The 18,792-nt window shown below is 50.5% G+C and overlaps 1 protein-coding gene across 1 annotated transcript; it reads left to right on the top strand.

Moving 5' to 3' along the window:
- Positions 1 to 142: 142 nt before the first annotated feature.
- Positions 143 to 17,910, top strand: TMEM43 (transmembrane protein 43). Its single transcript, XM_059663734.1, has 12 exons — positions 143 to 327; positions 2,596 to 2,745; positions 3,608 to 3,742; positions 4,343 to 4,437; positions 5,994 to 6,043; positions 6,306 to 6,375; positions 7,186 to 7,256; positions 8,277 to 8,398; positions 8,693 to 8,767; positions 9,080 to 9,181; positions 12,068 to 12,185; positions 14,974 to 17,910. Exons 1-12 carry the CDS (start codon positions 316 to 318, stop codon positions 15,174 to 15,176), a joined length of 1,203 nt encoding a protein of 400 aa, XP_059519717.1. The 5' UTR covers positions 143 to 315; the 3' UTR covers positions 15,177 to 17,910.
- Positions 17,911 to 18,792: the final 882 nt, after the last annotated feature.

The following is an 18,792-nucleotide window of genomic DNA, read 5'->3' as shown; positions in this document are numbered from 1 at the left end:
CGCGCCGCCGGGCAGCAGGAACTACACTTCCCAGAAAGCCTTGCAATGCGCAGGCGTATCAGTGACATACAAGGCCTTTTGCAACTTTGTGGCCAAAGTGCCTGACCACGGACTACGTTTTCCAAAAGACCTTGCGGCGCGCATGAGCAGAGAGGCTGGAGATCACGGGGCGGTAACATTGTAGTACATCCCCTCTGGTTCTGGGCTTCACGCGCGTTTTCGCAACTCAGGCAGACAAGAGGTCGTCCGCACTCTGGCCGTAAACCCCTTTCCTCCCTGAGCAGAGCGAGCCGGGGCGGCGAGCCGGGCCTCACCATGGCCGCGAATGTGAGTGTCCCCTGGTCTGTCGGGCCACACCCAAACTTCCCCGTCACGGGGCCTCTTTCCTCTCGTGGATCCATTTTGCTTGTCCGACTGACCCTGGTCTGTGCGTCCCGCTGGCTCCCTTTGCAAGCTGTTTGCATGCCTCCCGGCAGCTAATCCATCTCTTCATTTCTCTTAGCCTGTCCAGACTCCAGACTCCTTTTGTCCGTATTCTTTGGGCGCGCTTTTGTGGGCAGGGAGACTCAGGAGGTGTTGCCCCGGACATTTGGGATCTACTTGCGCGCGGCACCTCCCAGCAGCCCCACCTTCACCCCCAGTTACCGCCGGGGCCCTTGTTCCCAGATTTGCGGAGCTGGACGTGACCTCAGAGAGGGGGCGAGTCCGCGGGAAGGGTGGGGAGGCCGATGCCGCCCGGGCGGAGCTGTCCAGCAGGGACCGACAGGGCTTTCTGCGCAGGCAGTGCGCCCCCGCCTAGGCGGGTAGGTGAACCGAGGCTGTGATGCTGCGGACGGGCATGGTGGGAGCGGAGGAGGTAGGGTGACCGTCGGAGGGCGCATTTCCCTGCTGCCTGGCCCCTCATCCTCCTAGCGTGGGTTTGGCTAGAAAGGTCCCGATTGGAGGTGAATCCTTTCCAAAGGCCGCTGGCCTCCTCTCCCCGCAGCCAGCGTGTCTCAAGAACCATTCTACTTAAGTGCAACATTCATTCAACAAATCGAGCGGCCCTTTCCACCAGGGTGCTGCCTAGGGGAGAAGCTGGTGACTCACCACTCCCTTCCTCTGTGAAAGTGCTTCTGGAGCCAGCTGGGGAACCCGGCCAGCCCCAGACACTCCCTCCCGCTGTGGTGGAGTGTCCTACCCACTCTCTCCTGGCCGGTCACACCCTCCTTCCACGCCCCTTCTCTGTCTCCAAGGATCCTCTCTACCTCCCACACCCTCCGAGAGGCAGAGTTTGTGTGGCTGACAGCCCGAGCCACTCTGCCCCAGATTAGAGTTGTCTTCGAGGCCTAGAGGCCTTGAATGCTGCACCCAGAAAGGCCTCAGAGGTGGTCCATGAGGCCCAGGGTCTGCCAGGAGAGAGGGCAGTCAGGAGACTCACTTACTTACCCCTAAAGGTGGACTCCTATCTGCCCCCATACCCCACCTCCGTATTTTACAGATGGAGACTTTCCCCAGCGGGGGAAGGCACTTGCCCAGGTCTCACAGCCAGCTTGGCAGATGACGTCAGGGGAAGGTGCTGAAAATGGCAGGCTTTGGATTTGGGGGCAAATCCACTTTCCTCCTCTCTGTAGTTGTGTGGCCCTGATCTCTAGTGGGATGGGTTACTGGAAAGTTTAAGGGAGGCTATGCTTTCAACAGTGCCTGGTGCGAAGTAGGAACTTAATAGATGAAAAAAAATTCTTCACAGTGTCCATCCTGGTCCATCCTGGTGGGCAGAGACCATCTGGGATATGTTGGGACCTGACCCTTGCCAAGGAATGTCGATGAATTTGGGTATCCTCTATTGCCAAGTCTTTGTTGCTTCTAGTAGCCCGGTGTGTGTATTTAGGGGAGGAGCCACCAAGCCCTGGTGGGGTGGAGCAGGCAGGTGACAAGATTTTTTATGCAGTGTAACCACTGTCCTGTCACAGGTTCTGTTTACCAACTCCATTTTATAAACGAGCACACAGGATCAGAGAGGTAGAGCAACTTACCCAGGGTTTCACAGCAAGTGATTTTCAGGGCCTGTGTGTTGACCTCTGTTCCCACCACTCATTACTTTTGAGCCCAGCGTGCTGGGACTGGAAGGGTATGTGTCACTGAGGATACATAGAGGTATTCAACACTCATTATGCAGCCAACATCAAGATGACTTGGAAGGGAAGGCAGAAGGCTCGGGAGGGCGCCCTTCAGGTTAGGATAGGTGTAGGGGTGGGTAGTGAGGATGAGCATAGGAAGTCTCTATCATCCTGTTCATAGGGAATTTGATTCAGAATGTGGACTGGGGGTGTCATATCTCTACCCACCTTACCAACTCATAGTAGTTAACTCTGGGAGGTGGGGAGAGGGGAGTGTTGGCCGGAAAGGGGCACAAGGAAACTTTCTAGGGTGATAGACATGTTCTGTATCTTGTCCAGGATGTTGGTCAAATGGGGTATGTATTTGTCAAAACCCATCAAACTGTACACTTAATATCTGTGCATTTTTACCATATATAATTAAGATGAAAACTGAGTATAAATAATGAAATTTGATTTATTTAAAAAACTAAATTTTATTCATTTTTTTTTCCAGTATTCTAATATGAGTAATAGAAGAGAACATGTCAAAATTACGACTGACCCCCAGCCAGGCTTCCTGGAGCGGCTGAGCGAGACCTCGGGTGGGATGTTTGTGGGGCTCGTGACCTTCCTACTCTCCTTCTACTTAATTTTTACCAATGAGGTAAACTGTTCAGGGTCTGTGCAGCGTGAGGTTCCCCATAGCGTCAGGGGGCAAAGGCTGTGAATCCAGAGGCTGGATTTAGTAATAAGGACTTAGATTTTACAATAGAGAGAGGGGGATGTTGAATTCACCAGAATTCTTTGTGATTTGACACACACATCCCACCCCAACCAAAATAAGTGAGAAGAGAGTGGATAGGTTAACACACCTGAAATCCTGGGGGTAGCACCAGCTTTAGGCATGGTTGCATCCAGGCATTTATGCTGGGTCACTAGGAATCTCCATTTCTTTATCTGCTGTCTGTGTTTCTCTGTTGTGGATTTTTTTTTGGCAGACTCTTCCTTTGTGGTGGCAAAGGAATTCCAGGTTTATATCCAATCAGCTTAGCAGCCCCAGAGAACAAAGGAACCATCTCCTTCTAAATGATTTTAGCAACAGTTGCAGGGAAATCTCTGAGTCCTGGCTTGGGTCTCAGTGTTCACTCTGAACCAGTCCCTATGGCCAATGAACAAATGTTCTGATTGGCTAGGCCTGGGTCACATGATTTGGACTGACACCCAATAAATCACATGGACTGAGAAGGGAAGGGGAGGAGAAAGCAGAGGAAAATAGGGAAAGGGGTACAAGGCAGACAAAACGGCAGCTAGCTCTAGTATGGAGGCAGTGGGGTGGTGGGAAGAGGTCTGCCTGGGAAAGCAGGAACCCTGGGTTTCAGTCCCCACACCGCCACTTGGTAGACCTCAGTTTTCCAACTGCAACAGGGGAACGTCAGTCTCAATGCTCTCTGAGGCCCATGCTGCCCTGAGATGCTGTGTCAGGCTACGCCTGAGCTGTTGAAATGCTCACTCCCCTTTGCTCACAGGGTCGCGCGTTGAAGACAGCAACCGCCCTGGCTGAGGGGCTCTCACTTGTGGTGTCCCCCGACAGCATCCACAGTGTGGCTCCGGAGAACGAGGGGAGGCTGGTGCACATCATTGGGGCCCTGCGGACATCCAAGGTGCGTTTCACCATGGTTGCTGACCCCCCGGAGGCGTGCGGCACATCACTAGACATTGTCGGGTTGAGGATTTTGAAAGCATGGACACACATGGGTGTGATTATTGACCCCACACTCAGCAGCTGTGTGGACCCATCACTTCTGAGTCTCAACATCTACATCTGTAAATTGGGGAGAAGAATTGTAACAAATTGGGGGGCCAGTTCTGAAGATTGGGTGGGATTAAGTAGCTAACGTCCTGGCACAGTGCCTGGCATGTGGCATACGCTTTACAAATAGGTGCTTTAATGATTATGATTAGCATGTGTGTCTAGTGCAAGGCTACGAAGGTACTCTGGTTATTGGACCTTTCCAGGGCCACTGGGCCATGCAGCCTGAGCCTGTGCTGTGAGGCACATGTCACAGGCATTGGTTTAGAACTTGGGGAAGGCAGCTTCACTCCATTCTCCTACGTGAAGCAACGTAGAGTTCTCTGTCCTGTCCCGTCCTGGTCCTCTGTCTGTTTCTTTTCTAGTCCAGCTTCCCCTGAGCCAGGCATTCTGAGCCGGTGTGGTTTTGTTTGTTATGTATTCACTTTTGATTTTTTGATTCTTTTTGAAGCTCTTGTCTGATCCGAACTATGGGGTCCACATTCCGGCGGTGAAGCTGCGGCGGCACGTGGAGATGTACCAGTGGGTGGAAACCGAGGAGTCCAGGTGAGGTACCAGTGAGTGCAAATCAGCTGGGGGTGGAGAAGGTGCAGATGTGAGGGTGACATGCAGGTGACTTTCATTTTGACACTTCTGAAATTTAAAGTATGAAATCGTCTATCAGAGAAATGTCAAATTATCCCGAAGTTATTAGTGACTGATCTTTTGTTTGGAGGTGGCAGAAATCCAATGCAGAGTGGCCTGAGCTTAAGGCGTTACTGGTTTCAGGCCACAAACAATTTTTTTTCCCATGTGTTAATTCCATCTTCTCTCCCATGAGGGGACAGAAATGGCCTCCTGGCTTACATCCTATGAGTTTTTAAAAAATATTATTTTTAATCCTCACCTGAGGATATGTTTTTATTGATTTTTAGAGAGAGGAAATGGGGGGGAGGGAAGAGAGAGAGAGAGAGAGAGAGAGAGAGAGAGAGAGAGAGAGAAACATACATCACTTGGTTGCCTCCTATACGTACCCTGACCAGGGATTGAACCCGCAACCTAAGTATGTGTTTCCTGACCGGGAATTGAACCCATAACTTTTTTAGTGCACAGGACACCACTCCAACCAACTGAATCACCCAGCTGGCAACATTCTATCAGGTTTCTTTTTTTTAAAAAAAAATATATTTTTGTTGATTTCAGATAGGAAGGGAGAGGCAGAGAAAGAGATAGAAACATCAATGATGAGAGAGAATCATTGGTTGGCTGTCTCCTGCATGCACCCCTTTGGGGATCGAGCCCACAACCTGGGCATGTGCCCTTGGCCAGAATCAAACCTGGAACCCTTCAGTCCACAGGCCGATACTCCTATCCACTGAGCCAAACTGTCTAGGGCAGCCGTGGGCAAACTATGGCCCGCGGGCCGGATCCGGCCCGTTTGAAATGAATAAAACTAAAAAAAAAAAAGACCGTACCCTTTTATGTAATGATGTTTACTTTGAATTTATATTAGTTCACACAATCACTCCATCCATGCTTTTGTTCCGGCCCTCCGGTCCAGTTTAAGAACCCATTGTGGCCCTCGAGTCAAAAAGTTTGCCTACCCCTGGTCTAGGGCAACATCCTATCAGTTTTAACGGACGTCTTAGGGGAGACTCTCAGTGGCCATGGTGGGGGTCACCTGGAACTATGGTGGGCCACCCCCACCTGAGCCAAATGGACCATGAGTTGAGGGGTGGAGAGGTGGCTGGGTGAGCCGGAGCAGCTCAAGCTCAGCCTGGCGCAGGGCACCTGTAGAGGGTCTCCATGGTGCTGTTTTGGAGCAGAGGGTACAGCCAGATCTCCGAGTCCAGAGAGAGGAACTGTGACCCTTGGTGTGAGCCAGGCAGAGGCAAATTTCAGCTCCAGATGAGAAAGCAGTTTTTCTTGGGTCAGGGCCTTCAATGGCTGGAGCTGGCTGTCTGCCAGGGAGTGAGCAGCCTGTCTGGGCTGGTGCAGACAAGGCCTGCTCCATTTGGGCAGTTTGACTGGGTAGCCCCAAGTTGCTTCAGCTGGAGATGCTTAGAGATGGGAATGTCTCAGGGTGACGGACTGACTCTGGAACTGCTGTGCTTTCCCCACAGAGATTATACTGAAGACGGGCAGGTGAAAACAGAGAGGAAGTACTCCTACAGTGAGTATAGGCCCCTGTTCTCCAGGGCCACATCCCAGGCCTGTGGGCAGATGCTGGGCACATCCCTGCAGTGGGGAAGGGCACGGAACCAGGTGTCGGGGTCCCTGGGTGCTGGTGCTCAAAGCCCTGCTCTCCCATCATCCAGCGAGGCTCTAGGAGCTGCCCCTTCAGCTCTAGAATGGTCACAGGCTTGGATAAGTGGACCTTGGACATGTGACCACTACTACCATGGTTGCTGAGTTGTTTCCTCTTCCCACAACAGACCCTGAATGGCGGTCGGAAATCGTCAACAGCAGAAACTTTGACCGAGAGATTGGCCACAAAAACCCTAGGTGAGGTCTGGGCCCCCAGGCCTGAGTGCAGCCTTAGCCGTCACTGGCATGTCTCCAGCCTCAACTTCCTCATCTGAGTAATGGGACTGAGTTACTTCTGCCTCATGAGTTGATTAAAGTGTTGGACATGTGGGCCACACTGTGGTCTGGGATGACCACCCACTCCCTGGCACAAGTCTGGGTGCTAGATGGGACAGCTCCTGGGCACCAGGAACAGAGGCGAGACCCAACTTCCCTGACCCCAAACAAGCTACCCTCAAACAAGTCATGAATTTAAGGCCTGGACACTTCCCAAAGGGATTTGCATGTGTAGTACCAGGGAAGCCTTTGTTAACCATTAGCCATAGGGAAGGAGGACAGTCAGGAAGGGCTTCCAGGAGCAGTGGCATGTGATCTGGGCCTTTGTAGGGTTTTGGCAGGGGGACATTAGCTCAGGGGCGTGGGGTGGAGCAGGCCTGGTGTGAATGTGCACAGTGGGCTTACACACTACCTGGGGCTGGGGTCAGTGAGGCTGTGAAGTCCATGGAAGGTCCATCTAATGGCTGGGGGTGGGACAGGCTGGTTGGGGGTCTAGGCAAGAGGGTATGAGCTCTGGGAACAGGAGACAGAATGAGGATGTTCCATCCAGGGAAGGGGGACTTGAGGTCACCCAGGGGTGGAGTTGTTGGTAAAGACAAGATGTCTGCAGTGCCTGGCTGGTCTGGACTTGCAGGAGCCATCTGGGTAGGGACCCTCCCCAGCACAACCCAAAGGAACTCAGATATTCCCACCTGGTGCCCTGCTTTCCTGATAGCGCCCCCTTTCCCACAGTGCGATGGCCGTGGAGTCGTTCACAGCAACAGCCCCCTTCGTCCAGATTGGCCGGTTTTTCCTCTCGGCAGGTAAGTCTCTGGCCCCTTTGGGTGAGCCATCGCCAGCCCAGAGGTTCTGTGCTTCCATTCAGCCACTGGTGCCGCCAGCACTCAGCCCTTCGGTGGTGAAGGTGGCTCTGCTGCCCTGGACATGGGTCAACCAGAACCTTTCCAGGGTCATGGTTTGGGCTGGGGTCAGGGAGAAGGCAAATCTCTAGGAGGTGGGGACTCGTGTAGAACACCCCCACCGCGGGCAGGTTCCTCGCACCCCTGGATTATTCCAGAGAAGGACTGCCAGGCGCTGCTGTGGTGCTGGTGCCTGTCTGACCAGACAAAGCCGAGAACCCTTCCTCAAGGGGCCCTGAGCCAGTAGTCGAGCCAAGGCTTTCCCTGAGGGCTCCACCGCTGAGCCCCACATGGCATCTCAGCCTGTGCCAAGGAGTGGGTGGCTCATCCCCCTCCCCACCAAGTTATTCCGAAGAGTGGGTTTCAAGGGACAGGGCAGTATCACGGGCCACAGGAACTCCTAGGGCTCTGTCCCTGAGCTTGACCCAGGAAGGTGGGAGAGAAGACACCGAGGACCCAAATAACCAAGGCGAGGGAGGAGAGGCTGGGATCGAGGGCTTGGCCTTCTGCCATCTGCTCTGTTGCTTAGCTAGTGCCCACCAGCCTGGCCTCCAGGGGTCTCTGTGCAGCATGGGAGCCAGGCTTGGACATGGATAACCAGACCCCAGGTGGAATGGGTGCAGAGCCAAGACCATTCTCAGAGCTGTGGTCACTCTGACTGCACGGAGAGGGGACAGGAAAGGCTTCCTGGAGGAGAGGGAGACTGCAGTGGGGCTGGCAAGGGGCAGCAGTGGAAGAGCGGGGGCTGGAGCAGGGCACTGTGCGTGGGGGTCGTGTGCTGAAGGCCCTGAGGAGAATGAGCCAGGAGGGGGCAGCTGGCAGGGCTGTGTGAGGGTGCGGTGGGAAGGATGTCAGGCTGAGGGGTTTAAGATCAGGGGGTTTCAAATTGCACACCATCGTCTCTAACCACCCGGTTTCTCTCAGGCCTCATTGACAAAGTCGACAACTTCAAGCCACTGAGCCTGTCCAAGCTGGAGGACCCACACGTGGACATCATTCGCCGGGGAGACTATTTCTACCACAGCGAAAACCCCAAGTACCCAGAGGTGCACAGAGGGACTCGACAGTTCAGATAGTACAGATCAGGGCCCCTGAAGTACCATCTCCCAGGAATACACAGCCGTCACGTTCTCGCTTAAGACTGATTCAGCTTGGTGGCATCCACAGCTGCTCTTGGCCAAGTGAAATGGGAGGGGAGGGAGTTCTAGGTGATGGAGCCACGTGGGAAAAGCTATAGGGGTGGGAAAAGAGGGTGAATGTAGGGGCTCGACAGTGCCATGGACCCAGGCCCAGGCTGACTGCTCCTCGCCTCACTCACCCCACTTTCTTCTACCCCCCAGGTCGGAGACCTGCGAGTTTCCTTCTCCTATGCCGGGCTGAGCAGCGACGACCCTGACCTGGGTCCAGCTCATGTGGTAATGTAACTTCTCCAGGGCAGACTCAGGCTTTCCGATCTCCCTGGGAATGGACAGCGTTGGGAATGTGGCTTTGGACCCTCCCTCCAGGAACTGTGCTCATGTGCTCGTATTCAGTGAGGCATGCCTTTGAGCAGGGTCAGAGGTCTGTGTGCCCTGAAGCCATCCATGGATATCCGTAGACCCCAGGTTAAGAACTGGGATGGCATCGGTCTCCTCACTCACTTCCCTAGGAGGCACACAGTGTAGAGGGGTGCTGGAGCCGGGTGGGCTGGTCACTGTCTCAGCTCCAACACTCAATTCTCTGACCAGGTCACTGTGATTGCCCGGCAGCGAGGTGACCAGCTAGTCTCATATTCCACCAAGTCTGGGGACACCTTGCTTCTCCTGCACCATGGGGACTTCTCAGCCGAGGTGAGTTGCTGCTGTCTACCTCTGTGATGGAGGGACTGGTGTACCCCTCCCTGCCACTTTTAATAAGGTTATTAAATAAGCACCTACTACTAGAGGTCATAGCCAGTGCAACGAGGCAATAAAGAAATAAGAGTAAGCATTTTCCCGTGTGCCAGACTGTGCTGGACACGGAGGATAGAACGCTGGGCAAAACAGACTCCTTCACTGGCGTCCAGTATTGTGGGGGAGAGTGACTCATCAGTAAAACAAGTAAGGGCACCTTGCGCTGAGTATCAGGAAGGGGAGGCAGATGCTTGGAGATAAACGGGTGTAATAGGGAATCTGCTTTGACAGTGGTCTAGAAAGGCTTCTCTGAGTAACATTTCTGCTGAGAGCCAAGTGAAGAGAGGGGGTCAGTGCTGGAAGCAGTCCAGGCAGGTCAGAGTTCACCTTGTTGGGAACATCAAGAGTGTCTGTGTGGCCAGCACCCAGAGAGAGTGGTCAGGGGAAGAAGACTCCTGAGGAGGCAGGGCCCCTGTGAGGGGGTGGATTAGGTGGCAGTGAAGGGATTTGAGCTGCAGAGTCTCACCAGGTGAGGGCAGGCACCCCCTTCCTCTCTATAGAGGAAGGGGAGGGTCATGCCTCCTCTTAAGTCCCAAGGAGAAGGGGTACAAAGATGTACCGAGTAGTTCAGTTGCATGCCTTAAAAGTTAGCCACTCTTCTCTAAGCAGGAAATCCTCTTTAACAGAAAGATACAGCTCTTCCATTGTTGAACACAGTGTATCACTACGTATTCTGTGCTTGCTTTGATTAGGATTGCTGGGTTTTGCATCAGAAGGTCTTGAAAAGGGTAGTGGGCAGGTGTCAGCTTAGGCCCTCAGCTGTCATCCCTCTCACTTTAGCACCCAACCCCGGGGAGCTGCATGGGCCCAGCCTTCTCTAACCAGGACTAGGGTGTGGTTGGGCTGCAGCCTAGGAGCCCAGTTACCAACCTCAGGGTGGAGCTGCCACCTCCCAGCCTGACATGGCATGAGTCACCCTTTCCTCCAGCAGCTCTCAGGGCCCCCTGGGGAGTTTCTAATATTAGGAAGCCCTGTCCAGGCCTTTCTCTCTCCCCCAGAGCGTCAGCCCTGACCCAGGCTTCCATCCTCTTCCAGACAAAGGCTGGGTGTGAGCTGCCCCCAGAGGAGTGGTGGGCTCATGGCTTAGATTACTTCCCAGGAGGGAAGACTGTGACAGTGGAGATGGCCAGGAGCTTCCTGATCACCCTGGGCCTCCAGCACAGGGTCTGGGGTCTGTTAAGCAGGGAGAGAAGGCCCTGAGCCAAGGAGGCAACCTGGGGCCCTTAGAAACCAAACCCTGGGAGTCAGGCTGCCCAGGTGTCAGTCCTGGGGACAGGAGAGTGCAGTGTGGACAAGCATGGGCACTGGAGATGGCCCCATCTCAAGCCCTGCTCTGCCTTCTGCTGGCTATGGGACCTTGAGCCAGTTGATTATCCTCTCAGCCTGTTGGCCCCTCTGTAAAATGGAAATTAAAAAAAATGATTGGGGGGGTGGGGTTGGGGGTTAATGGGGGGGATGAGGACACATTTGTAATACCTTAACTAATAATAAAAAAAAATGATTATTGCAATTATTCCTACCTTACTTGGTTGTTGTGAAGATGATCCATTTTATTGAGCCCCAGGGACATAGGGATAAAACAGACATGCCCTCAAGCTCATAGCTTAGTTACCTGCTGGGGTGAGACCCTGGGCATATCACTTACCCTCTCAGAGCCTCAGCTTCATCTTCTGTAAAATGGAGATAAGTGTGCCTCCTCATCAAGTTATTTTTTTAAAAATATATTTTATTGATTTTTTACAGCGAGGAGGGGAGAGGGATAGAGAGTTAGAAACATCAATGAGAGAGAAACATCTATCAGCTGCCTCTTGCATGCCCCCTACTGGGGATGTGCCCGCAACCAAGGTACATGCCCTTGACCGGAATCGAACCTGGCACCCTTGAGTTCGCAGGCCGACACTCTATCCGCTGAGCCAAACCGGTTAGGACCATCAAGTTATTTTGAGGATTAAGTAATACTTGTAAAGCACTTAGGACAATGACTGATAAATAGTAAGCAGTAAGTGTTAGCTATCAGTTAGCTATCATATTATTATTATAGATAATGTCTAGGTAGGCTCTCTGAAGACACGGCATTTCAGCCAAGACTAGAAGAACGTGTAGGAGCTGGTCAGGCATAACTGGGCAAACATGCTCTCCGCAGAGCAACCGCATGTGAAAGGCCCCAAGGCAGGGGAGGTCTGACCTGTGCCCCAATGGGGCTGAGGCGCAGCTGGCTGCATGGAGAAGGTGGCGGTGGTGGCAGAAGCAGGGAGGCCCATGGGGAGGAGGCTACTGAAGGGGCCCTGGTGAGAGGGGTGACGGTGGTGAGAGAGGATTTGAGGAAATGTGGACCCCGTGTTGACAGGACTTGCTGATGGCCAGGATGAGAGATGGTGAGGGGAGGAACAAGCCAAGTTTGACGCCCAGGTTTTGGCTTATGCAGGTGGGTGGGTGGTACCATTTGCTGAGATGGAGATGACAGAGAACAGGTTGGGGTGGAAACTCCAGAGCCAGTGTCAGATGTGCCAAGATATGCAGTGGAGATGTCACATAGGCGGTGGGAGCCAGGGGGTGAGGCCCAGAAAGGCATCTTCCTGGGAGAGTGTAGACTGAAGCAGTCAGAGAGTTTCAGCATTTAGAGGATGGTAAGGGAAAGAATGGCCCGGCAGACTGCTAGGTTGGGGAGGCACTTAGACCTGGGAGGGAGATGCGCCCTTACCTCCCTCTGATCTGTTCAGAAATGGCCAATGTCTCCTGCTTTGTTATGTCCCCCTCAGCCACCTGCCCTGCTTTGTCCTACAGGAGGTGTTTCTTAGAGAACAAAAGAGCAACTCCATGAAGACATGGGGCCTGCGGGCTGCTGGCTGGATGGCCATGTTTATGGGCCTTAACCTCATGACACGGATCCTCTATACCCTGGGTAGGTGGGGAGACTGGGGCGGGAATCTTGCTCGCCCTCCTGTAGCCCCCTGTGCTTGCTCCATGCTTCTCACACCGTCTGTCAGCTTTTCTGGCCTGATGGTATGCAACTTGGGCAGGGAGCGGGCATTTGGCCCATCTCTGAGTACCTACTCCATAGCTTTGGGATGAAGGGCCAGCCTTTGCAGTGAGCTGGACTTGAAATCTTATGTCCGAGCTCTGGACCTGGGGCCATCCTCTTTCCCGTGCTAGCTGCAATTTGTCTCACACCTCATTTGTATTTTTATGAAATATTTGGCAAATAGGAAACACTAAAAAATTGTTATACTTCTGGGTTAGATTTGGGATAGCCAGCAATTCTGGGGCACAAGGGAGAGTTTGCTGGGCTGCTCCCATAGCCTGAGGTTGGCACCCATGAACCCAGTAGCCCAAGTGACACAGCCTGGTTCAGGACTGAGTGCCCAGCTGATTGAGTAAGGGCAGGTCTAGACTGTTGCAATCAGAGGAATGGGAGGATGGGACTTCAGAGGACTTTCCATGAGCCTTTACCCCAGTGTGTCCCTGTCCAGTCAGATGATTCAGCCTTCTCTGAGCCCCAACAGAAACCTTTCTCCCACTTACCCATTCCAGTTTGGGAGAGATCTGGCTGCATATACCCCAGACTATCAGAGCACGGAGGGTCACCTGCCTCATTTTGCAGATGGGAAAACTGAGGTTCAGGGAGGGGAAGGACAACACTTCTCCAAGGTTTTCTTTGGATAGATGATTTGTGCTCAGAAAGGCTCTCAGCCCTGAACCAGGCTGGGTCACTTGGGCAACTTCTGAGCTCCATTCAGGAGAGATCTGCATTTGAATAGAACCCTCCAACTTTTTCCTCTGCACTAAGCCCATTGTGGTTGGGTGACCTGGACAGGTCATTTTTTCTCTCAGAGACTGCTGCCCCATCATCAAGATGAGAAGGTTGGAGTCTATTTCAGAGGGCCCTTCTTTGAATCTCTGCCTGCCTGTGCTCCTCTGATTCTCTCCGTATCTGAAATGCTGACATTCCAGATTCAGAACAGACTTGAGAGGATGGAGAGATCCAAAGTGCAGGGGGAGTGATTCAGGAGCCTGCAACACAAAATTGTTCATTAAGAATTTACTGAGCGCCTGGAGTGTGCAAGGCATTGCTCTGAGCCCAGGAGACCACACAATGAACAGGACAAAGTCCCTGTCCTTTCAAGGCTCAGAGCCATGGCTTAGAGCTAAGGCTCTGGGCTCAGACAGTCTTGAGTTTAAGTCCTGGCTCTGGCGCTTTCTAGCTGTAAGACTTAGGGCAAGTTAAACTCCCTGGGCCTCGTGACCTTGTGGGTAAGATGAGGTGAAGAATAGCACCAGCCTTCCATTGGCTGGGTGGCTCAGTGGTTGGAATATTGCCCCGCACACCCCAAGGTTGGGGGTTTGATTCCCAGTCAGGACATATAACCTAGGTTACGGGTTTGATCCCTGGTTGGGGCACGTATGGGAGGCAACTGATCCATGTTTCTCACATTTATGTTTCTCTCAAATCAATAAAAAACATATCCTTGGATAAGGATTAAAAAACAACACAAAAATAATACCAGCCTTACAAGGGTTAGGCCTGTGGGTCAGATGAGATGGTACAGGTAGTGCCTGACACAGGGTCAACAGTATAAAACGTGAACTCTGCTTCTTACGTTTTATACTGTAAGAAGGCCAAATAGGGGTGCTACCTGAGAGTAGACAAAGATGAGCCGTGAGGTGGCCTGCAGGATCCTGTAGTCAAGGCAGGGCACCAGGGCTTCCTCTGCAAACCCAGTGGCACCAGACCACTGGGGCCTCCTAGGAACTGAGTGGAGATTCCCCCAGTGGATAGCAGCCATGGGATGCTAGACAGGCCAGGGACAGGGTAGTTCCAGATGGATTTAGCCGGATTCTAGACTTCATACTGGGCCTGTGAGAGCCTTGGGGCAGGGGCCAGCTGAGGCTAATTTGTTTCCCTCAGTCCATGCAGAGCTGGGCATGTAGATAATTGGTAACAACCTGCTGCCTGAATGAACAAATACCTCTAGGAGTGGCTGAGGGGCCCAGATAGGCACCCACAGAAAAGTCTGCCCAGTCTCCTTTGTGAGTGCACAGCAAATGCTATTTGCCACTGTTACAGTCGAATGTCTTTTTGTTGTTGTTAATCTCACCCAAAGATATTTTTTCCATTGATTTTTAGAGAGTGGAAGTGGGGGGTAGGGGTGAGAACGAGGGAGAAACATTGATGTGAAAGAGATACATTGACTGTTTGCCTCCTGCATGTGTCCATGGGGGCTGGGGATTGAACCTGCAACCAGGTACATCCCTTGACTGGGAATCAAACTTGTGACCCTTTGGTGTGTGTGTGGGGGGGAGTGAGGGGCGGGGGCAGGAGTTGGGGGGGGGGGCGGCGCGGCAGATACTCTAACCACTGAGCACACCACCCGTGGCCAAATGTCTTTATATTGGCTTTAGATTGATTACAACATGCAGTTTAAAGTTCACAAAGCACTTGTACATGCCTTCTCCCTGGAGCAGTGTGCAGCGGGTGGTCAGTCAGTGTGCCCACGCAGCTTAGGAGTGAGGGCTCCTCTTTTGGATCTTTCAGCCCTCACTAAGCTATGCCTTCCACCAATGACCCTCTCCTCCCCTTACTCACCTGGCATCAGGGGCTCATCCTTGTCTAGAGACAGGAACCATCTGCTGACTTTGAGACATAGAACATGGCGTCCTCGGAAGCCTCACTGCCTTTCTTTTCCCCACAGTGGACTGGTTTCCTGTCTTCCGAGACTTGGTCAACATTGGCCTGAAGGCCTTTGCCTTCTGTGTGGCCACCTCACTGACCCTGCTGACCGTGGCTGCTGGCTGGCTCTTCTACCGGCCCCTGTGGGCCCTCTTCATCGCCTGTCTGGCCCTGGTGCCCATCATCATTGCTCGGACACGGGTGCCAGCCAAAAAGCTGGAGTGAAACAGGCCCTGGCACCTACACAACACCCATTTGAGTTTCAGGATCCAGCTCACCCCGTGCCCCCTCCTCTGACCTGCTCCACACCAGAGCATGAGTCTGCACTGGTTTTAGATTCTGCACCTGCTCCACTCTTCAAGGGGCCAGACTTGGCAGCGTGCCCTTACGTTGGATTTGGTGTTCATCTGTTAAGTCTCTCCACCCCTTGTCTTGTCAGTGAGCAGCTTTGATGGGCAGAAGGCAGCTCCTATCTGGCGGCATGACAAGCGTTCTCCCACTTGTTTTCCCCCTTCTCTTGGGACTGTGTGTGGCTGGTTGCATGCATCATCTAGCCGGTGTCTTCAGATATCCAGGTGACACTCAGAGACCTGCTGCCTTACCCCCTCCTGCCTCTCCTCCTCGGAGATGAGTGCCAGGTTCTGCCACACCACTAGCCGCTCCCTTGATACTAAAGGGCCACCTTCATCAGCTGTCGCCAATTGGTGCTGTATTGCCGAGACAGGCTAAGCCCTTACTCTGCAAAGCAGGTTTACTATAAACCCAGTTTGTGGCTAGAACTTGATTTGATACTTCAAAAAAGCAAACCCACTGGCTTTGACCTGAGGGAAATTGGACATCTGTTGGGCTTTCCTCTTTTTATGGTTTGGCAGAATCTCCTTAGTGTACAGTATCTCCAAAGGCTCTGAGTTTTTATTGCCTCACTTCATGTGTACTCTACCCCGAGGGAGTTGTTCAAAATAAGATTTGAAAAGCAAAATAGAAAACCTCCTGAATGACTAACATTTCTGACTGTTACAGAAAAAGACACCCTTTAACCTGTTAGTTGAGGTTAATTCAGAACACAGAAAGGTGTTAAATGGGGCTGTGACTTACCTGGTTAAAAAAAAAAAGTTACCGTTGTCAGTATTCTGGGTCACTGGGAAGCTTTAAGATGCTTTTGAAATAAGTGTTACAAAATGATTTGTCTTCTCTCTGGGAGGCGTTGGGGAATATCTACAAGGTAAAGCGTTTCCTTTTATCCTATGGCATCAGACACTACCTGTGTACTTGAAGTTACGAGTTTTTAGTCAACTATTAAAGGAAAAGGTTGGAAGCTTTATTATCCTGCGCTCCTTCACAGTGACCCCATCAAAATCGAGCTTGGAGACCTCGGGCTTGCTGTAGATGTGAGTGCTCTTGCCGGCCTCATTCCTTTCATCATGGAGGACGTCTGATACAGCGGCTGGGCCTCCATGACTGCTTCTGCTGTTTTCTGTTACGTGTCTGCCACTTTGCTTGCTCCTCCAAAATAACATCTACCCACACTTAATCAACACATGTCCCAACTACTCTCACACCCTTTGAGAGAGAAAGAATGTAACCTCGATGTCCTAAAAAATTCTTTGTTTGGTTTTACTTTATCTTTTACTACTTGGAAATTGTTCTACCTTGCTGGGAGTGGTTGCTTTAGCAAATAAGTATCTGGTAGTTGAATAGGGGTCAGAACTTCTGAAAATAGTGATCGAATAATCTCTCCTATAGTCCGGGTTTATGTTACAGATTCTTCATGGTAGGGACAGCTGGCCCCACAGATGATTTATCTGGGTTTAAGGACTGAAATAGTTCACTGCAGTTTCATTGAATCTCTAAATCAGGGGTGGAGAGTGTCCGACCTATGGGCCATATAAGGTCTGAGAAATCATTCGGTCTGGCCCTGCCAAGGCATTGGGGGTGAGTTAGTTAAATGTTTGACCAAATGTAGCAGGATAATTTTTAAGTTGATAATTTTGTGTGGCCTGCAAATGATGTTATAAATATTCAAATGGCTCTTGGCAGAAAAAAGGCCCTCCACTCCTGCTCTAAATCCTCAAAGGATGCTTTTGGAAAATACAGTACAGTAAAACCCTCGATTTAATGGACTTAGAATTTAACAGACAAAATTTCCGGTCTGTATGTTATGTGGAAATTAACACCCTCTCAATTAAAAAATGTTTTTAACCAAGAGTTGCTTGCAATTAACAGGTTATTTTTTTGTTATTTACTGTTACTAGTATTTTTAATAAATTTTAGCAAATAGGCCATATGCTGGAAAAAACACAATTTTGATGACATAAATATCTACAACTATAATCTACATATTTAAATCCAAGAATCACTACTTGTAAACAATGTCTGGTGAATGACAAACACGTGATCACACCGCATGGAGCAGTAATTGTTGCATGGTGTCACTTTCTGCAGCAGTTTTAACGCCGAAGTTCCAACATACACTAAGGCACATCCCATCTGTGTGCATCTGTTTACTCGTGGAGACTGGTGAATGTACACATTTACTAGATCTATTCAATATAAATTTAAAATTAAAGTAATACATGTAGGAAACTTTTCTGTGAAATTAAACCTTTCATATATACTTAATTTTAATTAAATGTCTACATAAGTGAAAACAGGTAAAATAATTTGTCAATTTTTTAACATATGCATTCAGAAAACCTATTTTATTATATAATGGGCTTTCAGCTTTAATGGACACACCCTTGCCCATATTAGTTCCTTTTATCGAGGTTTTACTGTATATACAAAATCTTTGGGATTGGTCTGTAATTTTTCCAAGTATAAGATTTTAAATTACTGCCAATTTCAAGTGTTCAGGAGCAAAATAATGTTAAGAAATATTTGATGCCTTGGAAAAATCATGAAATTTGTATTCTTTGTATTTTTGATAGAAAAATCAAAATAAACGTTTAAGTATCTTTTAGAGGACATTGCCATTATTCCTTTTGTTGTCTCTGTATTCTTTCTGAAATTTCTATCTTAAAGAATTCAGCCGTAAAATTCAGTACAAACCATATGATTTTTAGACTCAGTTCTAAGTTGTTTTTGGTGGTTAAAATATATGTATTTTTAAAGGGCAACTCAATATTTCTAGCACTTAGAAGTCTTAAATGTCAAAGCCTACTTTGTTTTGGATGCATTTAAAATGAAGGATTCACACTTCACCCATCTTCAGAATTGTGCTGGAGGACGGGATGGAGCCACAGTCCAAAAGGCATCATTGGCTTTGGGTTGGCACAGACCTGAGTTCCAGTCTCAAGTCTGTCACTGATTGGCTATGTTATGTTGGGAAAATCAATACTTTGAGCCTCAGTCCCCTTATCTGTAAAATGGGAACAATGCCATTGTACCCCCACAAGTTCACTGTGAGGACTGGCAGAAAGCCCATGAAATGCCAAACATGTGACATTAACTTTTTATTCTTTTTGCCTCCTGTTCTGAAGCAAAGGACTGCTGTAATTATCCATTCTGAAGTTAGCAATTTGAATAGTTCTTTTTATGTATTACAAGATTTGAAGCAGGTGAGTGATAACTTTCCAAAACCTATTCTTGTATTTCTAAAAACTAAGTTTTGATTTCCATAGTGCCTCCTAGGAGCTGACCTCTGCCTGAAAAACAGGTTGGTGTGGGGAGACAGGATGATGCTCGACTTAATTCCCAGAAAGCAAGTCGCTTACCTCTAGAAGAGGAAGGGCTCTGGTGCAGGAAGAGTGAGGGTCTGCAGTTTCCATGGCAACCTGTTTGTTTCTCAGCAAGTCTTCCTGCCAGGCTTTTATGCATGAGTCATACCTCAAGTGATTTGTTT

The sequence above is a fragment of the Myotis daubentonii genome, chromosome 14 (assembly GCF_963259705.1).
Source record: "Myotis daubentonii chromosome 14, mMyoDau2.1, whole genome shotgun sequence".
Taxonomy (NCBI): Eukaryota; Metazoa; Chordata; class Mammalia; order Chiroptera; family Vespertilionidae; genus Myotis; species Myotis daubentonii.
The sequence above is the reverse complement of the archived record's forward strand: the minus strand, read 5'-3'. Positions and strand labels throughout refer to the sequence as shown.